Source organism: Zootoca vivipara, chromosome 7, assembly GCF_963506605.1.
Source record: "Zootoca vivipara chromosome 7, rZooViv1.1, whole genome shotgun sequence".
Taxonomy (NCBI): domain Eukaryota; kingdom Metazoa; phylum Chordata; class Lepidosauria; order Squamata; family Lacertidae; genus Zootoca; species Zootoca vivipara.
The window spans coordinates 20703163-20727055 of NC_083282.1; the positions used below are offsets into that span (position 1 = coordinate 20703163).

Sequence of the window (23893 nt, forward strand, 5' to 3'; positions counted from 1 at the left end):
GTTACATAGAGATGAATGGGGTAATGTTCTGGCAACTGCTACTACTTAGGAGTCTAAAACGGATCCATTTTTTACTTTTAAAATATTGTTGCAACTGTTATTGTATAGAATCATGAGAGAAGTGATGACTGGCTTCACGATTTTTCCCATATCATGATTTTTTACATAGTACACGCACACATTGTGATTTGCGATACATCGCCATGTCCAGTGTTACGAAACCATTACCACAATGTGGACTTCAAACCAATTTTGGACGGTGTATCAATACATCGCCCAGTCCTAATCACCTATCCTGTAACTAAAGGGCTATTTATACTACAAGCCCATACTTGTCACTAGTAAACCCATTTGGGGCACATCTAGGCCAGGGATTCTCAAGCTTTTTGAGCAAAGGACACATTTTGACATTAATGGAGCTATTGTGGACACCAATAGATATTGTCGAGGCAACCCATGTGTGGAGCACCCCCTGACACAGAACCTTTACTTTCTTTGTATTTCATATTTTTATTCTCTTAAATTTGGGGTGCTTTGCTGTGTTTCTCTACACAGCACAGGAGACATGCATTCAATTGTGGGCCTGACTGTGGAACTCCCTTACAGCTGAGATCAGAAAGGCCCCTCTTTGACATCTGATGGGAGGGTGTTCCACAGGGCAGGAGCCACTACCAAGAAGGCCCTCTGACTAGTTCCCTGTAACCTCATTTGATTGATGAATTTATTTCGTGATTGTTCTGTAAACCACTTTGTGACCTTCTATGGTGAAAAGCAGTTTACAAATTTGGAAATAGAATAATTAAACCAACAGACACAATCCCCAGTTTTGTCACTGGTGACAACAGCATTCTCGGAGATTTTCACTGGCTAGGAAACTTCTGAAGCCAGTTCACTACTGTTTCAAGCACTACTGATGCCACCCTGCAATAGAATGGATTAGATTAGTAGAGAGAACAAAGTGACTTACTGAAGGGTCTCTCTCTTTAAGCAGCGATTTCCAAATCCCGGTTTATTTAAGAAGGCGTCAATAAGAGGAACCATCTGCTCGCTGCCAGGCTGCTCATTGCTAATGAGATTGGATGAGATTTAAGGTTATAAAAAGATGCTGACTGCAGAAGCAAGAAGACAGTGGTGAATGAAAATCTGCTGATCACACAGGTAGGGTCAAGCCACAGGATATGTTAATGATCAATCACCCATTATAGGATAAGGCATACTAAGTGTAAAAGGATTACAGAAAGGACAAGGGCATTTTTGACCCATGACCAAGGCATTGATTTCTAAATGCAAGGTGAAAACCACACACACATGCATTCCTTGCTAACAAGAAGGCAATAGTTTTTGTGTCGGAGAGATAATTCCCTGTGCTGTACCTTGTCCATCTGTATCTCCTAGTTATCCACACATTTTCCATATAGTCTAATGTCTCAAACCTGAAAATACTATGTACATGTCATTGTGTGATACAAGCATTTAAAAATTGTATGTATTTTGTGTCGGTTTTATGCAATCTTTCCATCCTGCTTTCCAGGTTGGAAAATTATGGAAATGGAGCACACACATGTATACAAATGACATACATCAATATGGTGTGTGTGCCCACAGGTTTTTCCATGTTTGAGGTTATACAAACCGGCCATAAGTGACAAGCATCCACATTCACCCAGACATCACCTATCTGCATATTTTTGACACTGCACCACTTAGCTATTTAGAGCAATATGGATGGACAGAAAAAGAAAAATACCGAGCAGCAAACCTAGTGTCTTGTTTTCATTACACAGAAGCCAAAGTATCTCAAACAAAGCAGAAGTTGTACACACGGCATTTTAATGGGTCTACTGAATTAGCTAGCATCAATCCTAGAAGGTAGTGCAGTGCAATATTGTTATGCCATAAACATGACACTAGCTAGCCAGGAAGAAAATGCAAAATATAGGCTGGGAGAAAAGATAAGTCATGATCTGAAAAAGTCTGAGAACGACTTCAGCAGCTAACTACAGACTACATTTGCATGATTTAAACCGGAATGAAGCAGCAGGGAACTAGAATCCACTCAGCAACAAGGCACCACAAGTGCTATCTAGGAACGAGCGAGGAAGGTCTTCTCTGACCTGAAGAAAGTGAACTGGTGCCCATAGATCCAAGGGTGGAGAGTTAAACTGGGGTATTCACCAAATGGAGGAATGATTACTGTAAGTATCAGAGCCAGCAGCACAAAGCTAGCAGGTAGAACAATCTGCAGGCAATATGGAAAATGTCAGTGGTATTTTAAGTACCGTGTTTCTCATATTATAAGACATGTCTTATATTAATTTTTTTCTCAAAAAAAAAACACCATGTCTTATTTTCAAGGGATGTCTTATTTTTTAATTAAGTATGGTAAAGCAAACTACATTTATTCAGTTATAATTAAGTTGTCTTCTTCTGGAACATCTTCATAGCTCTCCAAACCCAAACTCTACAGCAAACTACATTTATTCAGTTATAATTAAGTTGTCTTCTTCTGGAACATCTTCATAGCTCTCCAAACCCAAACTCTACTGCAAACTACATTTATTCAGTTATAATTAAGTTGTCTTCTTCTGAAACATCCTCATAACTCTCCAAACCCAAACTCTACAGCAAACTACTGGTACATTTATTCAAGTATAATAAAGTCGTCTTCTTCTGGAATATCGTCATAACTCCATATCCGGAATTCCATCCTGAATGTCTTGCGACTCCAGTTCCTTTAGAACCATTGGCCCCAATCTTTCATGTCGAGCAATACAGCTCTCAGTAAATGAGCAGCTCTTATCCAGGTAACCTGCTCGGAGTGCCTTGGCAACAACACTGTCACTGATTTTATCCCATGATTTCCTCACCCAATTCACAACCTCTTGCAGGCCAGGTTTCACAAAGTTTCCACGCTGATTTCTTGTCATTCTATTTTCAATGTAGTCGTTAATTTCTACACGCAAATTGTCTTTGAATGGCTTGTTTATTGCAATATCAAGAGTCTGCAGATAAGCAGTCATTCCTGCAGGAATCATTATTTGATCTATTCTTCTCTGTGCAAGGAACTTCTTCATGTCTTTAGCACGATGAGTGCTGGCTGAATCCCAGACTAGCAGACCTCTTTGGCCACCTCGCGTAACAAGTGGCAGCATTAATTCAAGCCACCTCCTTATAACTGCTTGTGTGCACCAGGCTTTTTCAGATTCAAGAACATAAATGCCAGAAACACGTTCAATCTTATTTTTCTTGCCCTTACTGATGATAACAGGTGTGACTTTCTGTCCATCCAGACGAATTGCCAAAACACAGGTAACGCGTGTACTCTCGTGACCAGTGGAGGGAACGTAGATTGAGGAGGCACCCCTCTGATCAATTGTCGTTTGGGCTCCTTGACCCATAAACACTGCAGTTTCATCCATAGCAATCACGTTGCAAGGTTGGTATTTAGAAAAGTCAATTCCATCAACAAAGGACTTGAATGCAAGTGCTCGCTTAACAACTTCAGCGTCCTCCAACTTAAACAATGTTGTTGATTTTCTGAGAGACATGTCGTATCGCTGAAGGAAGCCATCCAGCCAGCGATGTGATGCTTTGAATTCTGGGGAGATTTCAAATTGTGGTGCCATTTCAAGGGCAAATGCTCTAATATCAGCCCTGCGCACAACCAAAGCCTTTGCTCTCCTGTCAGCGATCCACTCACTGATCATGTCTTCCAGCTCAGGAAGTAAAGGTTGCCGTCCAGAACCACACTTGCGCTTCTTAGAATTTCCCATGAGCACCTGTAGACTGAGTTTATCATAATCTGCCCGCCATTTTTGGACCAGTCGCATATCTATTTTCTTCTCCAGGCAGAAAGCTGCAAGATTCTTGCCCTTGGAGTCCTCTACAATTCTTTTCTTGTAATCCACAGAATAACTCCTTTTTCCACTCATCTTGTCTGGGGGATTGTTGCTGGGGGAGAGACACAAACAGTGATGAGTAAAATGGCAGACTTTTACGGTACTTTCGTGCATGCAATTACAGCTTGCACCAACCATGCATAAATATTGTACTTTTGCACCAAGCAAAAGCACACTGGGGGTGGTGGTGGTGGAGCAATTGCATGCAATTAAAGCGTGCACCAACCATGCATAAATATTGTACTTTTGCACCAAGCAAAAGCACACTGAGGGGGAGCAATTGCATGCAATTAAATGGTTTGCCAGAAGTGGCTTTGTCATGCTGGCCACATGACCTGGAAGCTATACGCCGGCTCCCTCAGCCAATAATGCAAGATGAGCGCGCAACCCCAGAGAAGGTTGGCTGTTTGAATCACCGTGACCGGGTGAGCTCCCGTTGCTCAGTCCCAGCTCCTGCCAACCTAGCCGTTCGAAAGCATACCAAAAAGTGCAAGTAGATAAATAGGTACCGGTACCACTCTGGCAGGAAGGTAAACAGTGTTTCCATGTGCTGCTCTGGTTTCAGTGTTCCGTTGCGCCAGTCATCCTGGCCACATGACCCGGAAAAACTGTCTGCGGACAACTGCCGGCTCCCTCAGCCTGTAAAGCAAGATGAGCGACGCAACCCCAGAGTCATCTGTGATTGGACTTAACTGTCAGGGGTTCTTTACCTTTACCTTTTAGTGCTGGCATAGTGGTATAGGCAAAATAGGCATTGTATGCATGCAGCATCATAGAGTCGTCACTCTGGGGCACAGTGCCATTCTGAAGATTTCAATACCCTGCCACTGTTGTGTACTCTTACTCACTCTCTCTTTGCAAATAACCTCAACTTGTTAAGGAAGTTACTCAAAAGAGCAAAACTCATCTGAAAGCATTTGCATAGCCAGCCTTATAGAAAATGAAGCTTTGCTTTTGAGAATGTGTGTGGTGTTTTTTTAAGAGGTTGCTTTTAAAAAAAGAAAGAAGCAGAATAGCATCAGGATGGATTATGAGATAATCCCTTGTACTGCTGATGTTGCAGAACAATTTATGATTTGCAGCTAAGCTAAAACAAGAAGGGGAGAATCTGTTCCAAAGGCAGCGTAGCTGCAATATTACTGGGTTATGTTCTCTGTTTCTTGCATCTTTAAAAACACCACAGCAATTTAATTTGGCAAACGTCTTCATGAAAGTTCATTCTTAAACGAGAATCACAAACCAACAGTTTTGATCTTAAGGAGAAATGGTGCTTACATTGTCCCCCCCCCCCCAAAAAAAACCCCACCTGGTATGCTAGGCTGAGAGTGTGGTGTGATTGTGTTCTGATTTATACGGTAGCTATTCTAGAAGCAACAGTTGGACACCCAGATTTTGACAGCAGTCATTAGCTGCTAATGATCTAGAATGTGTAATGTGTGTGTGTGAGAGAGAGTTCATTGTATGTCTAGCATGTCTTAAGCAGAAATATCCATAAGGCAGTTTAGAAAGGAAAAAAACCCACACACACAACCGTGTTAGAGTTAGTAATTAAAGAGAATTGTAGAGCAGATCAAATTGCAAAAACTGCCGGGGCTTATCAGATCGCGCGCTTTGAGCTGCGGCTCCAGCCAGCTCCCGGGCTTCGCGCGCTGCCCGCTAAGGCTCCTGCTGGCTGCCGGGGCTTATCAGATCGCGCGCTTTGAGCTGCGGCTGCAGCCAGCTCCCGGGCTTCACGCGCTGCCCGCTAAGGCTCCTGCTGGCTGCTGGGGCTTACCGATCGCGCGCTTTGAGCTGCGCCTCCAGCCAGCTCCCGGGCTTCGCGCGCTGCGCACTAAGGCTCCTGCCGGCTGCTTAGCAGGGTCCCGATCCTTTCTTCTTTGCCCGCCGCGGCTCCTGCTGAGCCTTCGCTGAGGCTCTACCTTAGCCGGGCTTCGCACTGAGGCTCCTGCTGCAGCTCTTGCTGTGCGTGCTGCAGCTCTTGCTGGCTCCCACTCGGACGGAGCTCCACGTGGCAGCGGCATCCGGTTCCGAGGAGGCATCTTCCTTTTCTTACGGTACCATACCGGTATTTTGCACAGACCTGCTCCCACCACAACCTGGTACTGGTACGTCTTATTTTCGGGGTATGCCTTATATTTCGCCAGGTCATGAAAATACTGCCATGCCTTATTTTTTAGGGATGCCTTAAAATATGAGAAACACGGTACCACTCGGATAACACACAAGCATACCGACAGTGGACATTTGTGCTGGAAATCCACAAAGGTCTGATAACACTACACATCATACATCAAAGAATAAGAGTTTTTCTTTAATCCTCCCAAATTTAAAGAGAATAACAGCATATGTGAATAGCTCAGAAACTAGAGATTATAATAATGTAGGAACATAGGAAGACCCCTCTTCACAAGTCAGACCACTGCTCCATCAAGCTCAGTATGGTTTACAATGGGACCTTTTGCACCCAAATCAATGTGATCTGCCAGAGCTACAGCCTCTCCGCATATATGGATTACTTGGAGTTTTCAGTACTACTTGTTCTCAGTTTTTGTCTCTATTTGGATACCTTGTTCCCCAGAATCCCCACCCAAATCGAACTTGCAAAATTGGGTTTCTCTTACAGAAGTGTATTGTTTTCTTAATTGTATGGGATGCATCATTGACAATAAAGGACAATAGGCCACCTACTCAGGTGGATAGCTCTGTTCTAAGATCTCATCGTTTAATGCAGCTTTAGCTAACCTTGTGTGCCTTCCAGCTGCTTCGGACTACAAGTGTGTGGAGTGGGGATGATAGTTGTGGTACAAAACATCTGGAAAGCACCAAGTTGGCAAAGGCTGCTTTAATCTCAGTTCTATAAGTTTGGGATTACTTTTATTGCAATCGTATTCTACCTGGAAGGGCTGCTCTCCTGTTTATATGAGCCTGAACGTTTCTCCTTCCTTATTTCTAGTACCTTGTTTACAAAACTTGGTGACAAGGATTTGCATTCACTAGATTTAGAGCCTTATCAAGACCCAATACATCAGCTGCGTGGCAGCGATTCCTGCTGCTACAGTGGTTTATGAGAAGCACTTGTTTAGTGCTTTGTTTAAGCCTTAAATCTTACTTGGGAATGCCAATTTTCTATTAGCAGACACCAGACCTTAATATTAAAAACAAAAGCAGCTACATTCTTGGCTGCTGTTATTAAAATATACAGCAAGTTGATAGCAGAATTTATATCATCACTCTGATGTCAATAGCAAATTATTGGAAGTACATATGTATGCTGCTCTGGGTAATTCTGAAGACCTGGTATAATTTGTTGTAGACTGTATACACCCAATGAAATTAATTGACAGAAGCCAGCCTTAATTTGATTTGTATTTGGATAGAACGTGTTGGGATCTGGTTCATTAGGTTGCATTTTTTTAAGTACAGCCAGTGATAAGCTTATAAAATGTAGTGCGGTGTTTTTACGATAAGATTGTACTTCTCCCCCCCCCCTTAAGCCTGTTATAAATGCAGGTGTGTATAATTGTGAATGCCATATGGAAGAAATCGGGCATGTGCAGAGCTTTTCTGAGGCCTGGAGCGGGAGTCTTGTTAGAATAAAGTTATAAACTCAAACAAAAAAACCGGGGGGGGGGGGCAGGGCCCTTTGTCAGCTTAGCCCTCTGAAAAATGGGGGCTGTATACTGGGCTGCCCCCCCACCCCACACGGGCCTGGAAGAAGCCATTGTGACTGTAATGGAGGAGCACATACCTGAGCAAGGAAGTCTTTTAAGCTACGTGTACTGTGGTGGAATCGTTTGATGAAAAGTGCTTTGATCTGCTGAAAGGCAAGTTGGCAACCTTTGTTCTGCCTCAATCCTTTCCCGCCGCTCCCATCCCCTTCCTGTGCCACAGGCATCCGAGAAGCGCCATTGGCCGCTGGAGCAGTCTGGTGGGCTCCCTCTTCTTGTCCAGCAGCACCGTTCTCCTGTGCAGCTCCTAAAGTTTGCAGATCAAAGTTGCCATGCCAATTCCTTCATTTACATTTTTTTGCCTTGCCATTCATGAAACTGTTGAGTTTCTCCAGGGTTTGATCTTTTAGAAAACACCATTTCCAAAGTTGCATGATAATAGCGCAACTACACTTACAGCAGGAAATGTTTACAGATCTAATAGAAAATAAACTAAGCAAATGCTTACTGTACTGGTCCAGGTCTCCCATTTCCCATCAGTTTGTGAGCTGATGAGCTACATCTATTTGATTCTGGATTTGCGTTGCTATGGCTAAATTAAAAGTATGGCCGCACTGGGCCTAGAACTGATGCTCAAATAGGTTCCCTAACCCTTCCATTGTTGAAGAATGCCCCCACCCTGGGAACCTCCAGAAAAACATACCTATAGCTTGAGATAATAGCAGTTCCCTATTCTCACCCTACCAATGGCTAGGGATGTAAGAAGGCATCCTTCTAGGGAATGGAGCTGGGACTTTCTACAGTTGCTCTGCCACTGAGCTACAGCCCTTTCCCCACACTAGTGGCTCTTGTTTTCAAATCAGTAGTCTATTAAGATGTGGAAGATATTTAAATCAACTTTTTAGCATGACCCTCAGGTACTAGATGACAAGAGAGTTTACCTGTATTCTGTATTCCAGGATCAGCCTCTGCTGTAACCTTCAAGAAAACCTGCAAGAGAGATGCATAAATATGTTCTGTGGGGGCATGAGGGTCTTTGAGCATCCTCTTCCCTCTGCCCCACAGTAACATCGGTGAAAAGCTTGAATTTACTGGAATACAGTAGAACCTACTGTACCATTAGCTCCCTATAAATCCAGATAGGATTCTTGTCCTCTTAAGAACTCGGAGACACACTTAATATTTACAAAAATCTTACTACTGATGGGGTATAAACATCCACCCAAAATTATGAAAGAAAATATGTGAGGGACAGAGAGAGACAACACCCCACAAAGTTAACAACCTCTTCAAGGGGCGTGTCGGAGATCCCAAAACTGCTGAGTCCCACATCCGCCAGGGTTTCCTCCAATTCCCTGAAGAGACTTGCATACGCTCGCTGTTTGAAATTCTTACTGGGTAGAAGATAGATAAGTTCCTGACCAATACTTTCTATTAACTTGGCTTCCGGAACATGGTGGTGGATCAGTTCATTTAGTTCATTCACGTCACCTGCAAAAAGGCAGAACACAGTTTGGAAAAAATGAATGGCGAATTGCTTGTTTGTTTATGTATTTACTTGCTTCCAACCTATATAACCCATCTTTCCCCAAAGGAGTTGAAGGTGCCTTCCATGGTTCTTCTCCCCCTTCCCATTTTATCCTCGTAATAACCATGTGATGCAGGTTAGTCCTTGAAGGTATGGCTGGAATATGGTCATCCAGTAAGCTTCATAAATGAGTGAAGATTTGAGCCCTGGTCTGACCCTCTGATCACTACACCATACTGGATCAACGGTTGTTTGAATTTCAACAAGCCAGTTAGGAAGGGCTGTCCTCCCAAGATACACAGTACATGTAGAGGCTTACTAGAGACTGTAATCACCATAGGAGCTAACTCCTTGGAGCCAAGGTCCCTTTGCCCCCCTCAATAAAATATTTGAGGGCGCCAGGGCCCCCCAGAGTTGATGGGCATTGCCATTTGAATGGTGTGTGCATGCTGCATCTTGTGGTTTATTATGTGAGGCAGGACTTACCTGCCCCCCCCCCAATATTTTATTCTTTGGCACCCCTGCACAGTATAAAGAAAAACACAGGAAGATCTCTCCTGGGTCAGAAGTAGGATCCACCTAGAATCCTGTTTCCGAGGATGACATCTCAGAGAGGCCTCTTAAGGGGGGCACAAGCAAGGGATGAATGCCCTTCCTGGTTTGTTTGTCCCAGCTGCCTCTGAACATGGATGCTCCATTTAGTTAACATAGTTATGGCCCATGAAGGTATAAGTAATCCAATAAACATTATCATAATGTTGTGCAACGAACAAGTCAGCCAAACCCTGTTCTCACCATCCAGTTCCTGTTCCACAGTTTCGGCTTTGTTTGTGGGCACACAGCTGGAGCAGGAACATGAGCATTTGGATCCCAGGCTGCAAGAGGTCTAAAATCAGATAAGCAAGAGGAAGGTGAACAAGGGACAAGTCATATCAGCTTCAATGTGGTCATAATACACGCTAAGTACAGTGTTTATCAGGAATGATTGCTGATCAGGCTTCCCAAATAATTTTTTTCAACCTTTGTTGAACCAGCTATTTTTGGGAGCTGCTTGATACTTCTGTTGGGAGTTCCTGGGAGTTGGCAATTTCGTAGGCATGCCTTTTATAGTGTTCCTTGTATTTTGCATTTCAAGGCTGCCCTATCGTAAGTCACATGCAATCGTTAAGGTTACCTCGCGGACAATGGTGGAAAGGTGAGCTGTAAACCTTAAGAGGGAAAAACAAATACATACAGAGAATAACAAGGGCTTGTGTAACCCTTGCCTTCAAGTGGTACTGCATTGTATGCTGTTCTTGATTATGAGTGAGGACATGAGAACATAAGACAAGCCGGCTGGATCAGGCCAATGGCCCATTTTGCCCAACCACTGATAGCTTTATCCTCCATGAATTCATCTTATCATTTTTTTTAAAGCCATCCAAATTCCTGGCCACCCCTGTTACCTGTGGCACTCTTTAATTAAGTGCTCTCCTTATTTCTGTCCTGGATCTTTCAACCTTCCTCTTCACCGCATGTCCATGACTTCTAGTGTCATAAGTGGCAGAGAAAAACTTTTCTCTATCCAATTCATCTATGGCATGCATAATCTTATAAATATCTCTTGCAGTGGTACCTCGGTTTATGAACTTAATCTGTTCCTGAAGTCCGTTCTTAAACCAAATCTGTTCTTAAACCAAGGCATGCTTTCCCTAATGAGGCTTCCCACTACAGGTGCCCTTCCACCATTTGGCTTCCGTTCGTAGACCAAGGTAAAGTTCGCAAACCGGGACACTACTTCCGGTTTTGCAGAGTTCGTAAACCAAACAGTTCGTAAACAGGGCTGTTCGAAAACCGAGGTACCACTGCACTTGCCTTTCTCTAAACTAAAAAAATATCAAATGCTGCAACCTTTCCTCATACAGGAAACCCCCACCCCCCTTATCATTTTGGGCATGCAAAATTATTTGAGGAGATGCAGGCTGGCATTCACTGCCGGGTCTAACTAACGTGAATGAGATTTCTTTATATGATATATTAAACCAGCTAACACAGTCGATTAATTAATCACCGTTAACAACCAAAAGATTACAAAGAAAAGTAAGTTGTTTTATTGCTCAGAAACAGCTTCTGGTTTACACATAGGCACTTTCAGATTATGGACCTGTTTCATCATAGCATTTCTTGTTCTTTATTTTAGACTTTTAGGTTTTGAAAACTCTGAGTTAGAGTTCCATGGTCATTTTCAGTATATTCTCAACTCCTTATTTTCAGTTTCCCCACTCCACCCAATTTGTTACCCATTTTTTCTGTCCCAACATTAGAGGCCCTTCCACTCAACTGCCCTGCGTTCTATGGTGTCAATGGAGTAGGAATTACAGAAGCTCACTGGCAAACCTTAAAGGGTGCGGAGCTGGAGAGAATTCTGAACAATCGCAGACAGGAAAGGTCAGTTACCTGTCCCTGATTAATCAAGGTGCCTCTTGTTCTCCCCCCCCCTTAAGTAGAATGTATACAAATAAAATGCCACTCACAATGTACTGTATTTGTATTTGAATATTGGAGGATGAATAATGCTTACAAGGTTACTTGTGCAAAATGGTGCCAAACACTTACAGCCTCCTTTCCTCCAGTGTCTTGGATGTTTTTCATCTTACGGACTAAGGTGAGATAGAAGCCTGTACCAAAGGAATTCTTTAGGAAAACAGGGGATCCTGAGCAGTGTAGCCTTCCCTGGGAAATGATAGCAACCCGGTCGCCAAGGATGTCTGCCTCATCCATGTGGTGAGTAGACAGAATGATGGTTCTCCCTAAATTGGACCAAAAAATAGTAAATTACCTGTGAAAACACTGGCTGCAGGCCTCTTGTCTATTATATAACCAGACATTACTTAATAACCTTAGGGAGTTTAGCATGACAGTCAATAACATGGGACAACTTGTGTAAAGCTTGGGTAAATTCCGCCCACCCAAGGCGGAACCCCCCCCCCCCATCTAAGCATTGTCACCGCTACTCACAATCAACTAATCTGCTGAATTTAGCCAAAACAGATACTCAGTGCACCACATATGCAGAGCCTATAATCTGTCAATCTTTGCTGCCTTTTCATTTGAATGGGAAGATTACTTCATAGGTCTTCAGAAAGAATGTATAATTATTAACAGGTAGATGGAGCACAAATTGCAACCTTAGACAGTGAGAGATCAAGCACAGTCTGCTTCGTCTGAAATCCACGGTCGTTTTCCGTGTATACACACGCAGAGAGACTGCTATCTTTACATCATCAAGAAGCTTTGAAACAAGGGAATGGTATTAAAAGATTTTAAAGAAAAAAACGAAACCAAGTTTTCTTAGGACAAATTACCTGAACGATACTTCAGCAGGAGGTCCCAAATGGATCGTCTGGAATACGGATCAACTCCTGAAGTGGGTTCATCTAGGACAACCACTTTTGCTTCGCCTACAAATGCAATGGCGACGGACAGCTTTCGCTGCATGCCACCTAAGAAAAACAAGAGAGAGCAGCTAGAGTCAGCTAGAGGAAAGAGACTGCTCCTCAACAACCAACAATCAAATATTTAATGTAACAGATGATTTAGCACTTTAAGGCTAACATGTTAAATGTGGGATAAGCTTTTTGTAGTCCAGAGACCACTTAAAAGCTTATGCCGCGATAAATGCGTTAAGACTGCGAGGTGCCACAAGACTCCTGGCTGATTCTGATACAACAGGCAAAGCACTGCTGTTGCTCTAGGATTTCTTTAAAAGCTATATTCTGCTTTACCATATAAAATAACTCAAAGCAACTGACAAAGAAAACAACAAAGAACATCAAAATGCAAAACAGGTTCAAAGCAAAAGCACATTTCTTCAATCCTTCAGATACATTAGATATCTGAGTATAGAATATCCCAGTCTCAGGAATGGCTTGAACTGTGTGAGCATCACATCCTTTTCAGCCTTAGGATAAGCAAACAACATGCAGTCACAGAGGGAGATTACTCCTTTATTATGTATCAGTGAACAAACCATATGAGGGGAAGATCCTGTTGTAAAATAAAGTGATGTAGCTTCATCAGGTAGTGGGCTTCTCATGCCACTAAAAGGTGCAAAAATATCAGCTATTTAATCATACATTGTTCTACTTTTTACTGTACTTTTACTACAATTTTGCCAATATGTGCTGGGATGAACATGGGTGAGGTTAAACAGAGCATCTAACTCTGCCCACAGAGGCAGCAGTGAATGGTTAATGTTCAGGAGCTAAAAAGGCACACAGGACTTTGAGGGTTCAAACCTTTGGATACCTGATAAGTTTTGAGCCTCTTCATTCCTTTTATGTGGAAGGCCTATGTCTTCCAGCATCATTTCCATTTCCAGTTCTGCCTCCTCTCTGGTTCTCCCTTTTAGCTGGGCATAAAACAGGATGTGTTCTGCAACTGTAAGGCTATAGAAAAGAAACAGTGCTGTTTTAAGTTGGCCAAAAGAGACAAAGCATGTTGCACTATTATACTGTAGAAACGACGCAAAAGCTTTCACCCACAGAGAACTGAAGCCAGTTTGACAGAGAGGCCTCTGCTGTAAGCTCATCTGGTGCAAAGAAGAAGGAGGAAGAGAATGGATTTGATATCCTGCTTTATCACTACCCGAAGGACTCTTAAAGCAGCTAACATTCTCCTTTCCCTTCCTCCCCCACAACAAACACTCTTTGAGGTGAGTGAGGCTGAGAGACCAAAGAAGTGTGACTAGCCCAACGTCACCCAGTAGCTGCATGTGGAGGAGCGGAGATGCAAACCCGGTTCACCAGATTACAAGTCTACCGCTCTTAACCACTACACCACACTGGCTCTCTGAAGGTTTCTGAAGCGTTTCAGAAGCCTGCAAACCTTGTTTATCCAGAGGTAACATAAGAGAAAAGGGAATACAGTACTATAATGTCAGAGCTATGCTTTTCTCCAACCACTTACTTCTGTCTACAACATGCATCCCCAAACTTGGGCCCTCCAGATGTTTTGACTACAATTCCCAACTTCTCCAACCACTGGTCCTGTTAGCTAGGGATCATGGGAGTTGTAGGCCAAAACATCTGTAGGGCCGCAGTTTGGGGATGCCTGGTCTACAACCTAGAAGATTTTGTGAAGGGGAGAAGAAGTAACAGTCTGCTAGAAATGCAACATCATCATAGAAAAAGTTTTGCAGGTTCAAAAGGGATTGGCTGTTCTCTTCTCTCAAAATGGTAACAAACACCCACAAACTTGACTCTGAGTTGCAGAATGATGTAATCCTTTTGAGTGTCAGTGTTGACATTTTGCCTAAGTTCATTCCCACGAGTGTGAATTATGGTCCTAACTAAAGCCTAAATAATCATTACAGAGCAAAACTAACACAAGCACACTTTCATGTTGGGGTTGCTTGTAGCAATGTGTGTCTGCTAGGAGAACAGAAAACTTGCATCAGGTAGTCAGAACAATTACAGCCTTTCAGTTGGGAAACACATTACTTTGAAGCACGTTTGGAGCAAATCCCTGGCAGCACTTACTGATTGAACAAGATGTTGTACTGAGGGCACATGCCTAGACTCTGCTGTATGGAGTCCAAGTGTGTCTGGATGTCTTTCCCACCAACCAGTATTGTTCCAGATGTAGGTGGAAACAGGCCTGTGAGGATAGACCTAGCCAAACAACATGAGAAACAGGTAGTGCTTAACAATAATTATACAGCTGTTATTTACAAAATAATAAAAACAAAGCAATATCAGATAAAGTTGAGATAATGTCCTGGGGCACCACTAGGTGGCGCTTTTGTCTATAGACACGTTTTGGGGAAAATGCAATGCAAATCTAAAGGCAGCTTTACAGATCTGCTTGCTGGATCTAAACTTAAGAATGATCAAGAAGAAGTCATACACACATGTATACATTTATATAGGGGGAGAACAGCATTAAGTCATTATTCTGCTCAGCTATATTATCAAAGAGATACTGAAAGAAAAATGGTTTTTAAAGTTTTATTTTTGATCGGAACGTAAATCAGAACGTAACTATTTTTCTTTCACAACAGACTTTACATGAGATCTGAGGAGGCTGTAGGCAGAACCTGAAATACTTGTAATACTGAGACGGTTTTAGTCAAAAATTAAATAACTTGCATTTTCAAATGGAAGTTTATCTGTTCCTTGCAAATGCAACCCTTGGAACATGAAAACAAAAACATTACATCCTGGCTGTGCAACTGGAAGTAAGACTGAGTGGGCCTAGGAAAGGAATAGACCTGTTCAATTTTGTTTTCTTTCAGTTTTTTGCACCAGTCTGCAATTTTTTAAAATGAAAGGTCATCAGTGAATATCTTCTAATATGCACACATTTGTGTGCAATTTTGCCTACTACAGAAACCTGCAATTTACACGGTTGTTATGTTTTGGGTATTGCACCTAAAGCCAAAATCGCATATAGTCAAAACACACTGGATTTCCAAAGTCACTTTTCCTGGAACCCTGCCCCCTTTTGAATTATTATTATTTTTTGTCACGCACATAAAACTGAATGCTAACATGTTGCTAACATGCACATTTTATGCGCTCTTTGATCTAGAATAAAAATATATATTTTTGGCACACATTGCTTGGTTGAATAACTACAATGCAAAATTCAGAGAAGTGTGAATTTTGAAGGATGGCTGTGTTTCAGTTCCTGCATTGTTTGGAAAGGGCAAATTGGGTTGTTTCACCTTAAAATGTGAACCGCATCTAATTTCTCCCCCATCTCTACCCTTGGAGTGGTGCGGCACTCCGATGGTGGGGGGGGGGGACAACAAGCAGCCACAGCATAGGGGAAGCAGCCTTCTTCTTGCTGATCCTCCCCCATTTCAGCACTTCCCACCCCTGATTTCCCCATTGATTTTGTTAAACATGGGATGGGGCACACACATTTGCAAAGATAATGTCTGTTTTAGCCCAAGAACAGAACCCAAGAGAACATAATGTGCAGCTCATATTGCAGAAAACCCCCAAAGTGCAAGCCAAGTGACAAGAAAGGAAAGATGGAGCAGATCTGCAATGTCCACAGTTTTTGAAAAATTGACCTGGCCACAGCATATAATAGCTACTCAGGAAGAAACCCAGGGGCAGTAGAAACCGAAAGCCAAGGAAATGTTTGTCCAGACCCCTGAGAAACAATGCACCTGGAACTCGCCTAGGCTCAGGGGCATATCAACTTTGCTGACTTCATTGCTTTTTCAATTCTTTCAGACTAAAGACTCCCCGTCTCTCTGAGCATATTTAAGAAGACCTGACCCCAAGGAAAAAATGCTGCTCTTCCAGAGAGACATCTGCTTTTGTTTCTCCTATTACTTCCACTTTTATAAGATAGGCATTTCCTTCTCCCGAGGTCTTGGAATTATCCCCCCACCCCCGCACAAGCCAATGGGATCACCGATAAGGGTAATCCATGTTTATAATTCACACTAGTTAAGATGGGAGAGTCAGAGCAAACCTCTGTAGGAAACAAGACGATTACCTTCATTTTAAACAATATTTACTGCTGTATCTAAAACCAGAACTGCCCCAGGAAACAAAATATATGGCTATGTAAATTTACAGTACATGCAGAAATTAAAGTAAATCCCAATACCTAACTATGTGCCTGAGCTGCAAAGCAGGTTATTAGGAGATTTGATTAAATGGACCGAATCACTATGACAATGACCATTTGCATGCAATTTAGAGGCAAACACACACACATATGCACATCCTCCATATAGTTGACGTGATGCTCATTATTTTGTTCTTAGCTATGCATACCCAAGTATAATTGTCAGCAGCAATAAGCATTTAAGGTTGTTGTGCCTATCTTTTGAGTAACATACATTAGAGAATTTTGTTTGTGAAATGAAGAACCATTCAGTGAAATTAGCAGGAACTACCTAGCAGTTCGAAAGCACGTCAAAATGCAAGTAGATAAATAGGAACTGCTACAGAGGGAAGGTAAACGGCATTTCCATGTGCTGCTCTGGTTTGCCAGAAGCGGCTTTGTCATGCTGGCCACATGACCTGGAAGCTATACGCCGGCTCCCTTGGCCAATAATGCGAGATGAGCGCGCAACCCCAGAGTCGGTCACGACTGGACCTAATGGTCAGGGGTCCCTTTACCTTTTTACCATCAGAGTAGAGAGATAAATGCAAGCTCAGCCTACTGTCATCTCTAGTGATGTTACTGAATTTTGTAACTACTTGGCTCATTTTAGAATTTTAGCTTGTTTTTTAAGAAAGAAATTAATAAAGTTTTCAAAATCTTTTTTTAAAAAAGAATTTTAGCTTGCCCATTTTAGAATGATCAGCTTTAGTATGAATTGAATACCATTTTCCTGAGAAGTTCTTCTCCAGCTCAGAATGTTAAATGAGATTCTGCTGACCAGGCGCCCCAAACCTACTACTTTGCAGGTTTATGCACTTTTTTAAAAAAAAAATTATGTTCATTGCTTACTCTTCACTAATCATGTGACGATTACTGCAAACTACCAAATCACCTGATACACAAAGAGCAGTTTTTTTATTGAGAATCTTTGAGGTTCAATCATTTTTCTTGATTGTTCTTTACATGCATTTGGTTGTGGTTAGTGTCCCGTATCTAGATTGAAACCCCTCTCTTGTTCTCAGGTGTGTTTGTTGGGGATGATAGTGGCAGTGGTTGAACTTTCCATCATGGCTGATTCTCCATTGGGACACAGGGAACTAAATTAAGGTCTCAAGGCCAAAATGATCACACCTGCATACACACCAATGCCAACATGACAAGTCTGGAGAGAACACTAAAAAAAAATACACAGATATTTTCTGAATACAGAGACCACTCTGAACTGCCGGGAGCTCACTTATCAGCAGGTTTACCCTCCTCCTTCATCCCACACATACTACCTGCAGCACTTCATTTCAGAAAGTGTTTGCTGAGGTTACAGGTGTGAAATGTATATTCACTCTTCAACTCTTATCTGCAACTGGAGTTTTACAAGTCACACCTTTTCCCTCCCTCGCTTTTAAAAAAGGGTATTAAAACCTAGTTTTGTCTTATCGTCCGTGAACTAAAATTATGAATGTAACTTAAGAACAATAACAAAGGTGGCTATGTATAAAACCTGTACCTATGCAAGTGTGTGTGTATTTGTGTGTGTGCGTATGTGTGTGCAACGTTAGTATGTAGCATAAGAGGCCAGCATCTTGATGAAACTAAGCTGGTCTGGGTCTGGTAAGTGCCCAGATGGGTGGCCACCTGGAAACCATGTCTGCCACCTTGGGTTCCATGATGGAAGGAAGGCAGAATATCAAATGCAAGGGAAAAAATGGAATTAGCAGCATGATAATCTTATCTCAGACTGACTCACATAGTGGTTGTCTTCCCAGCTCCGTTGTGGCCAAGAAAAGCAGTGATTTGACCCTCATAGAACGTAATAGTCATTCCGTCAACAGCTGGCTTAGAGCAACCGGGGAAGATCTTCACCAGGTTCTGAATACACACGCCTGGGACCAGATCAGAAGGCTCCTCTTCAAAGTGCAAATTTGCTTGAAACAAAAGATTTTTTAAGATAAATAATAATAATTAATGAAACAACTGCAGAGGTGAGCTGTAGAGGTGTGTGACTACAGCTCTAAGACAACACAGCATATTGTAATTGTTACATTGCAACACATTCTGGTTCAGCATCCCCCTAACAGTACACTTTTTTTTCCTGAGCTGCATCATGGTTAGCCCACAAAGAATTGGACCTGCAGTGATTTTTGTAGAAACTGTCAGGTCAGAGCTAACAATAATGGTCATGGGCATTTGTTGCCGACAAGCTTTTGCGGACCTTCTACCACACTGAGGACCGCACTTCGCCATTATGAATATTCATATTAGGACTACTTTAAATTGCTCCACTTTCCTGTATAGCCAACTATGTGGTAAGCTGAGAGCCAAGTCAAAATTTCTGATAAGAGACTTATGAGAAGGTAATTTCTGAGAACGCCCCCCCCCCAAACACACAAAAAGGGCATTTTTTTCAGCCACCAATTGAACCTCCAACCTCCCTGTTGGTGCAGGGGAGCCCAATCTGCAAACTGATCAGCAACTGCACACAATAGTTCACTAAAAAGTCACAGCCATGGTACAGAGCAATTTAAAGTGGCCTCTTATGGTGCACGGGAGAAAGCAGCAGGAGGCCTTTATCAGCAGTGACAACAAAATATGGCATGTAAATAATCCATCTGTCCACTTGAACAACTTTTTTTTTTCTTATTCCACTCCTCCCCACAAAAAAAGGGAACAGAATGAGGTCACCACAGTTTAGAATAACATTGTTTTCTTTTTGTCTTGGTGGGAGAAACTCACCCTTGTGCAGGAGGCAAGATCAAGGCCTGGGTTTCCCACTGAATACAGACCATCCAGAAGACTGAGCTCATAAGACTGCCATTTTAAATTCCACCATGGGGACTGTTTTATTTTGCTTAATTCTGGGCCAAAGAAACAGCCTTTGAAGTAAATGACCCCCTTGGGCATTTGAGATGATGTAAATCAAGAGCCTTTTGACTTGTGTTTATCCAAGTTACCTTAAGATTTGTCGGGGGAGTTTCCATAAGGGTTTGCTTACTTAACTTTTCAGGATCAGAAGAGTTATGTTAGGGTGCAGTCAACTCAGTCTAGGCATGTCCCTTTCTACTAATAAGGTACTGTCGAGAAATGTATGTGACTCTCCTACTCTATTTGTTTTTTGTAAAAAAAAACCTTCCTTCCACACTTGCAGTCAGAAGTGACCTAACAGGGCACAGGTATACTACCATGAGGGCTTCTGATGGCATATTCAGCATTCAGGTTTGATGGGCAAAACTTGGAAGAGAAGAGGCTTGGATCCATCCTATGCTCCAAGACTCAGGCTGGCATAGCAAGGCACCAGAGTGCCTTTTCAATCATGTATGATGGGCTGGAGACATGAGAACACAAGATGTTTTTTGCATACACTTTCAACGCAGGCATTTGTGTTGGTGGGACAGCAGTATATTTTTTATTTAAAATTCATTTTTTTTCTAGCAATAAAACATGGAGCACTGCAACATGGATACGGTAGCTAGTTTTAGTCATCAGACATCTCTGCAGGATATTTTTTAAGTTTCCTGATACTACTGCTGCATAAAGTCCTTGGATTTAATACTACTGTACAAAGATATATGAAAGTTTCTAGGACATGGATTTAGCTTTTCCCATTCCAAATACAATAAAGGAAGCTGAGAAGAAATTCAATTCAATGGATCCTGAATTATGTTCTTTTCAAAACTGTGTTTTTGAAAAACACATTCATCACACAAGCTGCCTAAAGGTCACAGGTTAGAAAAGGGAATGTCAGTTATTTATTCTAAGGCAGGCCAACTTCTGCAGAGTTTGGGGACTTGCAGCAATCTGGTGAATAAGCCAACAAGGTGCTAGGAGGAGATATGGTAAAGAGATCTTTGCTTCTTGACAGGCTAGATCTTTCTGAAGGAAGACGCCTGCTTTCATTCACCTATCATCACACAGGATGAACCCAAAAGACCTGAGGTTTCATTCAATAAGTTTGAAAGAATGTGTGCTTGTGCTCAGTGCTTGAATCACCAACTTTTCACCAAATGCAAAAGCTCCAGTTCTGCAGAAGGTGACTCCCTGTGCGCCCAAATATTGCTTCAGAGGGTCAGTTTGCACAGCAAAAAGAATCAAGCAGAAGTGTTTTTTCCCTGGTCTGTATCACAGCAGTGTGCATACCATTTTTGAATGATGACCCATTTAAAAAGGTTTATAGATGTCTGAGAGGAAGCTAGACCGAACTGTTCACCCTGATTGTGCTAGTTTTGTATGCCAACCTCCAACAAAGAGTTCTTCAGCCTGTTTTGTTGGAATTGGACCTCCTGGGACAATAAAGTGAGATGCCTCTACTTTGCTACACCCACCTGGAGCTATTCACACACCACCATATAGGCAGACAAACGAACTGGTGACAAAGAAGCACATCAAAGTTCAAATGTATAACACAAAAAGAGTTGCGATTACTCCGCTTCTCTCTCTCCTTACTAGTCATTTCATCTTTGCCTTTTGCCTCTGCCTCAGGCTTCCCCTGCTCGATGTACTCTGGTTTCCTTTTGTGTTTACATTTGTTTTCTTTACCATCCTTCTTCAACGGGCTGTCTGCCTGGTTTTTCCCCCTGTCGGGTTCATCAGCCATGGTCTTTCTCATCTCTTCTTCTTCGGCCTTCATGTTGGCGCTGCCTTCCTTCTCTGAACCTTTGTCTAGGTTAATCAGAAATCAAGTCATTTTTAAAGGCAACCATTGCTGTCAGTATAGTACATTTGAAACATATTTTCCCCCTCAAAAAATTCTGGGCATTGTAACTTGTTAAGAGCTGCTAGGCATCGTACCTTTGTGAGAGGTAAACTACCATACTCGTAATTCTGAGAGGGGGTGGAAAGGTAGCTTTGTGAGGGGTAAACTACAGTTCCCAGGATTCTTTGGTGGAAGTACCATGATTTAAATGTGCTTTCAATGCATGGTGCGGATGTGATCTTAAGTTTTATTTAAACAGCAACATTTAACAGGAGACAGGGTTTGTGTGTGGGTGTGTGAGTGTGTCACAACCACAAGAAGGCAAATGCCTAAATAGTGAAGGCCACATTTGGTTGGGTATAGGTCTTTTAAAATACATAGAATTGTTAAGTAAACCACAAAACGCCAGGAACTTCTTACCCCCTGTCGAACAAAACTTGAGAAGCATTCTATGTGGTTTAAAACTCTTCTTTACAGCTCTTCTAGAGGACTAGGACCTTAAACGAGAGGTTTTAAAACTTCCCACTAAGAAGTTTTGTTCCTAAATCACAATGATTGCAAGTGAGACTCTGAAAACTATATTAAACTAAGATGCGATTCTTACTACTACAGAGCGAGTGTTTCCTATTTCACTGCCTCAGTGATCAGGGTGTGCTTTGCATTCCTGTGATGTTCAATTCCTTGCTCTGTTAGCTTGTTACACACAAGTGGCAAGGTGAGCTAAGCCCTTACCTCATCTCCCAGTGAGCCAGTGTCACAGCACTTCTTGCCTTTTCCCTATCGGTGTATTTGTGGCCACTGTCCCATGGTAGGAGGGGGCACCTGCACTGATACAGGTTTAACCCACGTGTTTTATTGGCCGCCAGCACATGTGTCGAATAACCAGGTGAGGCCGTAAAACACCAGCCAGATAGTGATCCTAAGGACATGACATGGATGTGCTAGTCTGTTGTTAAAAGATTTAAAGCAGCCTTTCTCTGCCTCGGGTCCCCCAATGTCGTTGGACTACAACTCCCATCACCCCTAGCTAGCAGGAGCAGTGGTCAAAGATGAAGGGAGTTGTCGTCCATCATTATTCGGGGACCGAAGGTGGACAAAGGCTGAACTGAAGCTGGTAACATTTATAAAATAATGTCTTTCAGTGGGCTTTGCTGATGCTCTGAACATGAAGATACATGCTGCTACTGCTGATTACTTATTTCATTTAGGAATTGCTTCCTAAGACAGATACCAGAGCAATTTACAGAAAAAACATATGAGCAATTGCATATATAAAAGCAATGATATATATATATATGGAAACACAATTTAACAACAAGAGAAATGCTGAAAGGACAAAAGAGAGGATCAAATGGTTGTGCGCTATTTCTAAGCCAGGACTGTGGGCTGGATGTGGCCCTCCAGGCCTCTCCACCTGGCCTATGGAACTCTCCTTATTAGGCCTGTCTCACACCCTCCTGAAGTGTTTTTGCCTTACTGCATTATGTCCTCTAACTCTGATAATGGCTCCTCCTTGCCTGGATGGAGGAGAGTTTGTTGTGTAAATGCATGTAGCCTACTGCACAAAGGTAGCATTTGCATTAATTGTTTTGCCCACCTCCCCCCCTAAGGCATCAGTGCCTTAAAAAGCTTTTCCTAAATCTTCCTCGGTAGTATATAGCCTTGCAAGGCTGCTTTGATATGTGGCATCCTGGAAGCTGGAAAACAGAAGCAATGCCAATAGTAACAAACAGATGCATCCTCTGTCCTTCTGAATTCCTCTTGCAGGACATCCAGTGGGAAAGCTGTACTTTCAGCTGTGAATGCAACAAAAGCAAATCCGCTTCCAAGCAGGGCAATGTTGCTGCCCTTTTTCCCTCTCTGACCCTAGCATGTGCCATGATTGGGATGGTGCTGGTGGGACAGATTTCAGGTTCTTTGCAGAGGGGATTAGCCTCCTGCTGGCCCAGAAGTACCTTCATCTGCTGAGAACCAGATTCAAACAGCCTGTCATAGCCTATGAAGTACTATGGCAGCGAGAAACAGAACAGCCATGCAAATAACTGATTTTCTCCTCCCTTCTCTGTAGTATAGCCACTGTTTGTCACTGTGGTTTTGTGGATTCTGGAATGAGCAGTTTGTTTATGCATCCATTCCAGGCACTTGGACTCACAGAAGTTATTCAACATCATTGATAATTCAATGGAGTTGGGTGACTGGAGGTTTTTCCTAATGGAAACTAGTTAAGCATCCTTAACATGCATGCTGATCCGGCCAGTTCACACAATTCAGCGTATCCTTCATATGACCATTCCCAGGGACCCAATGGAGGACATAAAATCTGACCCGGTTCCTCCTTGGATGTATCAGAAACCTGAAGAGGTGCTGTATCAATGAGATGTTGCTAGCAAGTTAAGCCCAAGCCAGGAATGCAGATGTATCAGCACCTTAAAAGTTATCAAATTTATCATGGCATATGCTTTGTGGCCATGCTAAGGCTTGAAATTTTCACACTGGCTTT

The 23893-nt window shown here is 42.5% G+C and overlaps 1 protein-coding gene across 1 annotated transcript in view; it reads right to left on the minus strand.

Annotated features, from left to right (window-relative positions):
• ABCA4 (ATP binding cassette subfamily A member 4) overlaps positions 1-23893 on the minus strand; it is a 97171-nt gene that overhangs the window by 16596 nt on the left and 56682 nt on the right. The window contains exons 18-32 of the mRNA XM_060277455.1: positions 21144-21359; positions 18451-18628; positions 14615-14746; positions 13383-13522; positions 12440-12577; positions 11691-11884; positions 9713-9981; positions 9326-9381; positions 8853-9058; positions 8509-8557; positions 7648-7874; positions 7009-7025; positions 3701-3951; positions 2115-2256; positions 968-1066 (exon numbers count right to left, since the gene is read on the minus strand). Coding sequence (XP_060133438.1) covers positions 968-1066; positions 2115-2256; positions 3701-3951; positions 7009-7025; positions 7648-7874; positions 8509-8557; positions 8853-9058; positions 9326-9381; positions 9713-9981; positions 11691-11884; positions 12440-12577; positions 13383-13522; positions 14615-14746; positions 18451-18628; positions 21144-21359 — 2314 coding nt within the window. The remainder of the gene's footprint in view (positions 1-967; positions 1067-2114; positions 2257-3700; positions 3952-7008; positions 7026-7647; positions 7875-8508; positions 8558-8852; positions 9059-9325; positions 9382-9712; positions 9982-11690; positions 11885-12439; positions 12578-13382; positions 13523-14614; positions 14747-18450; positions 18629-21143; positions 21360-23893) is intronic.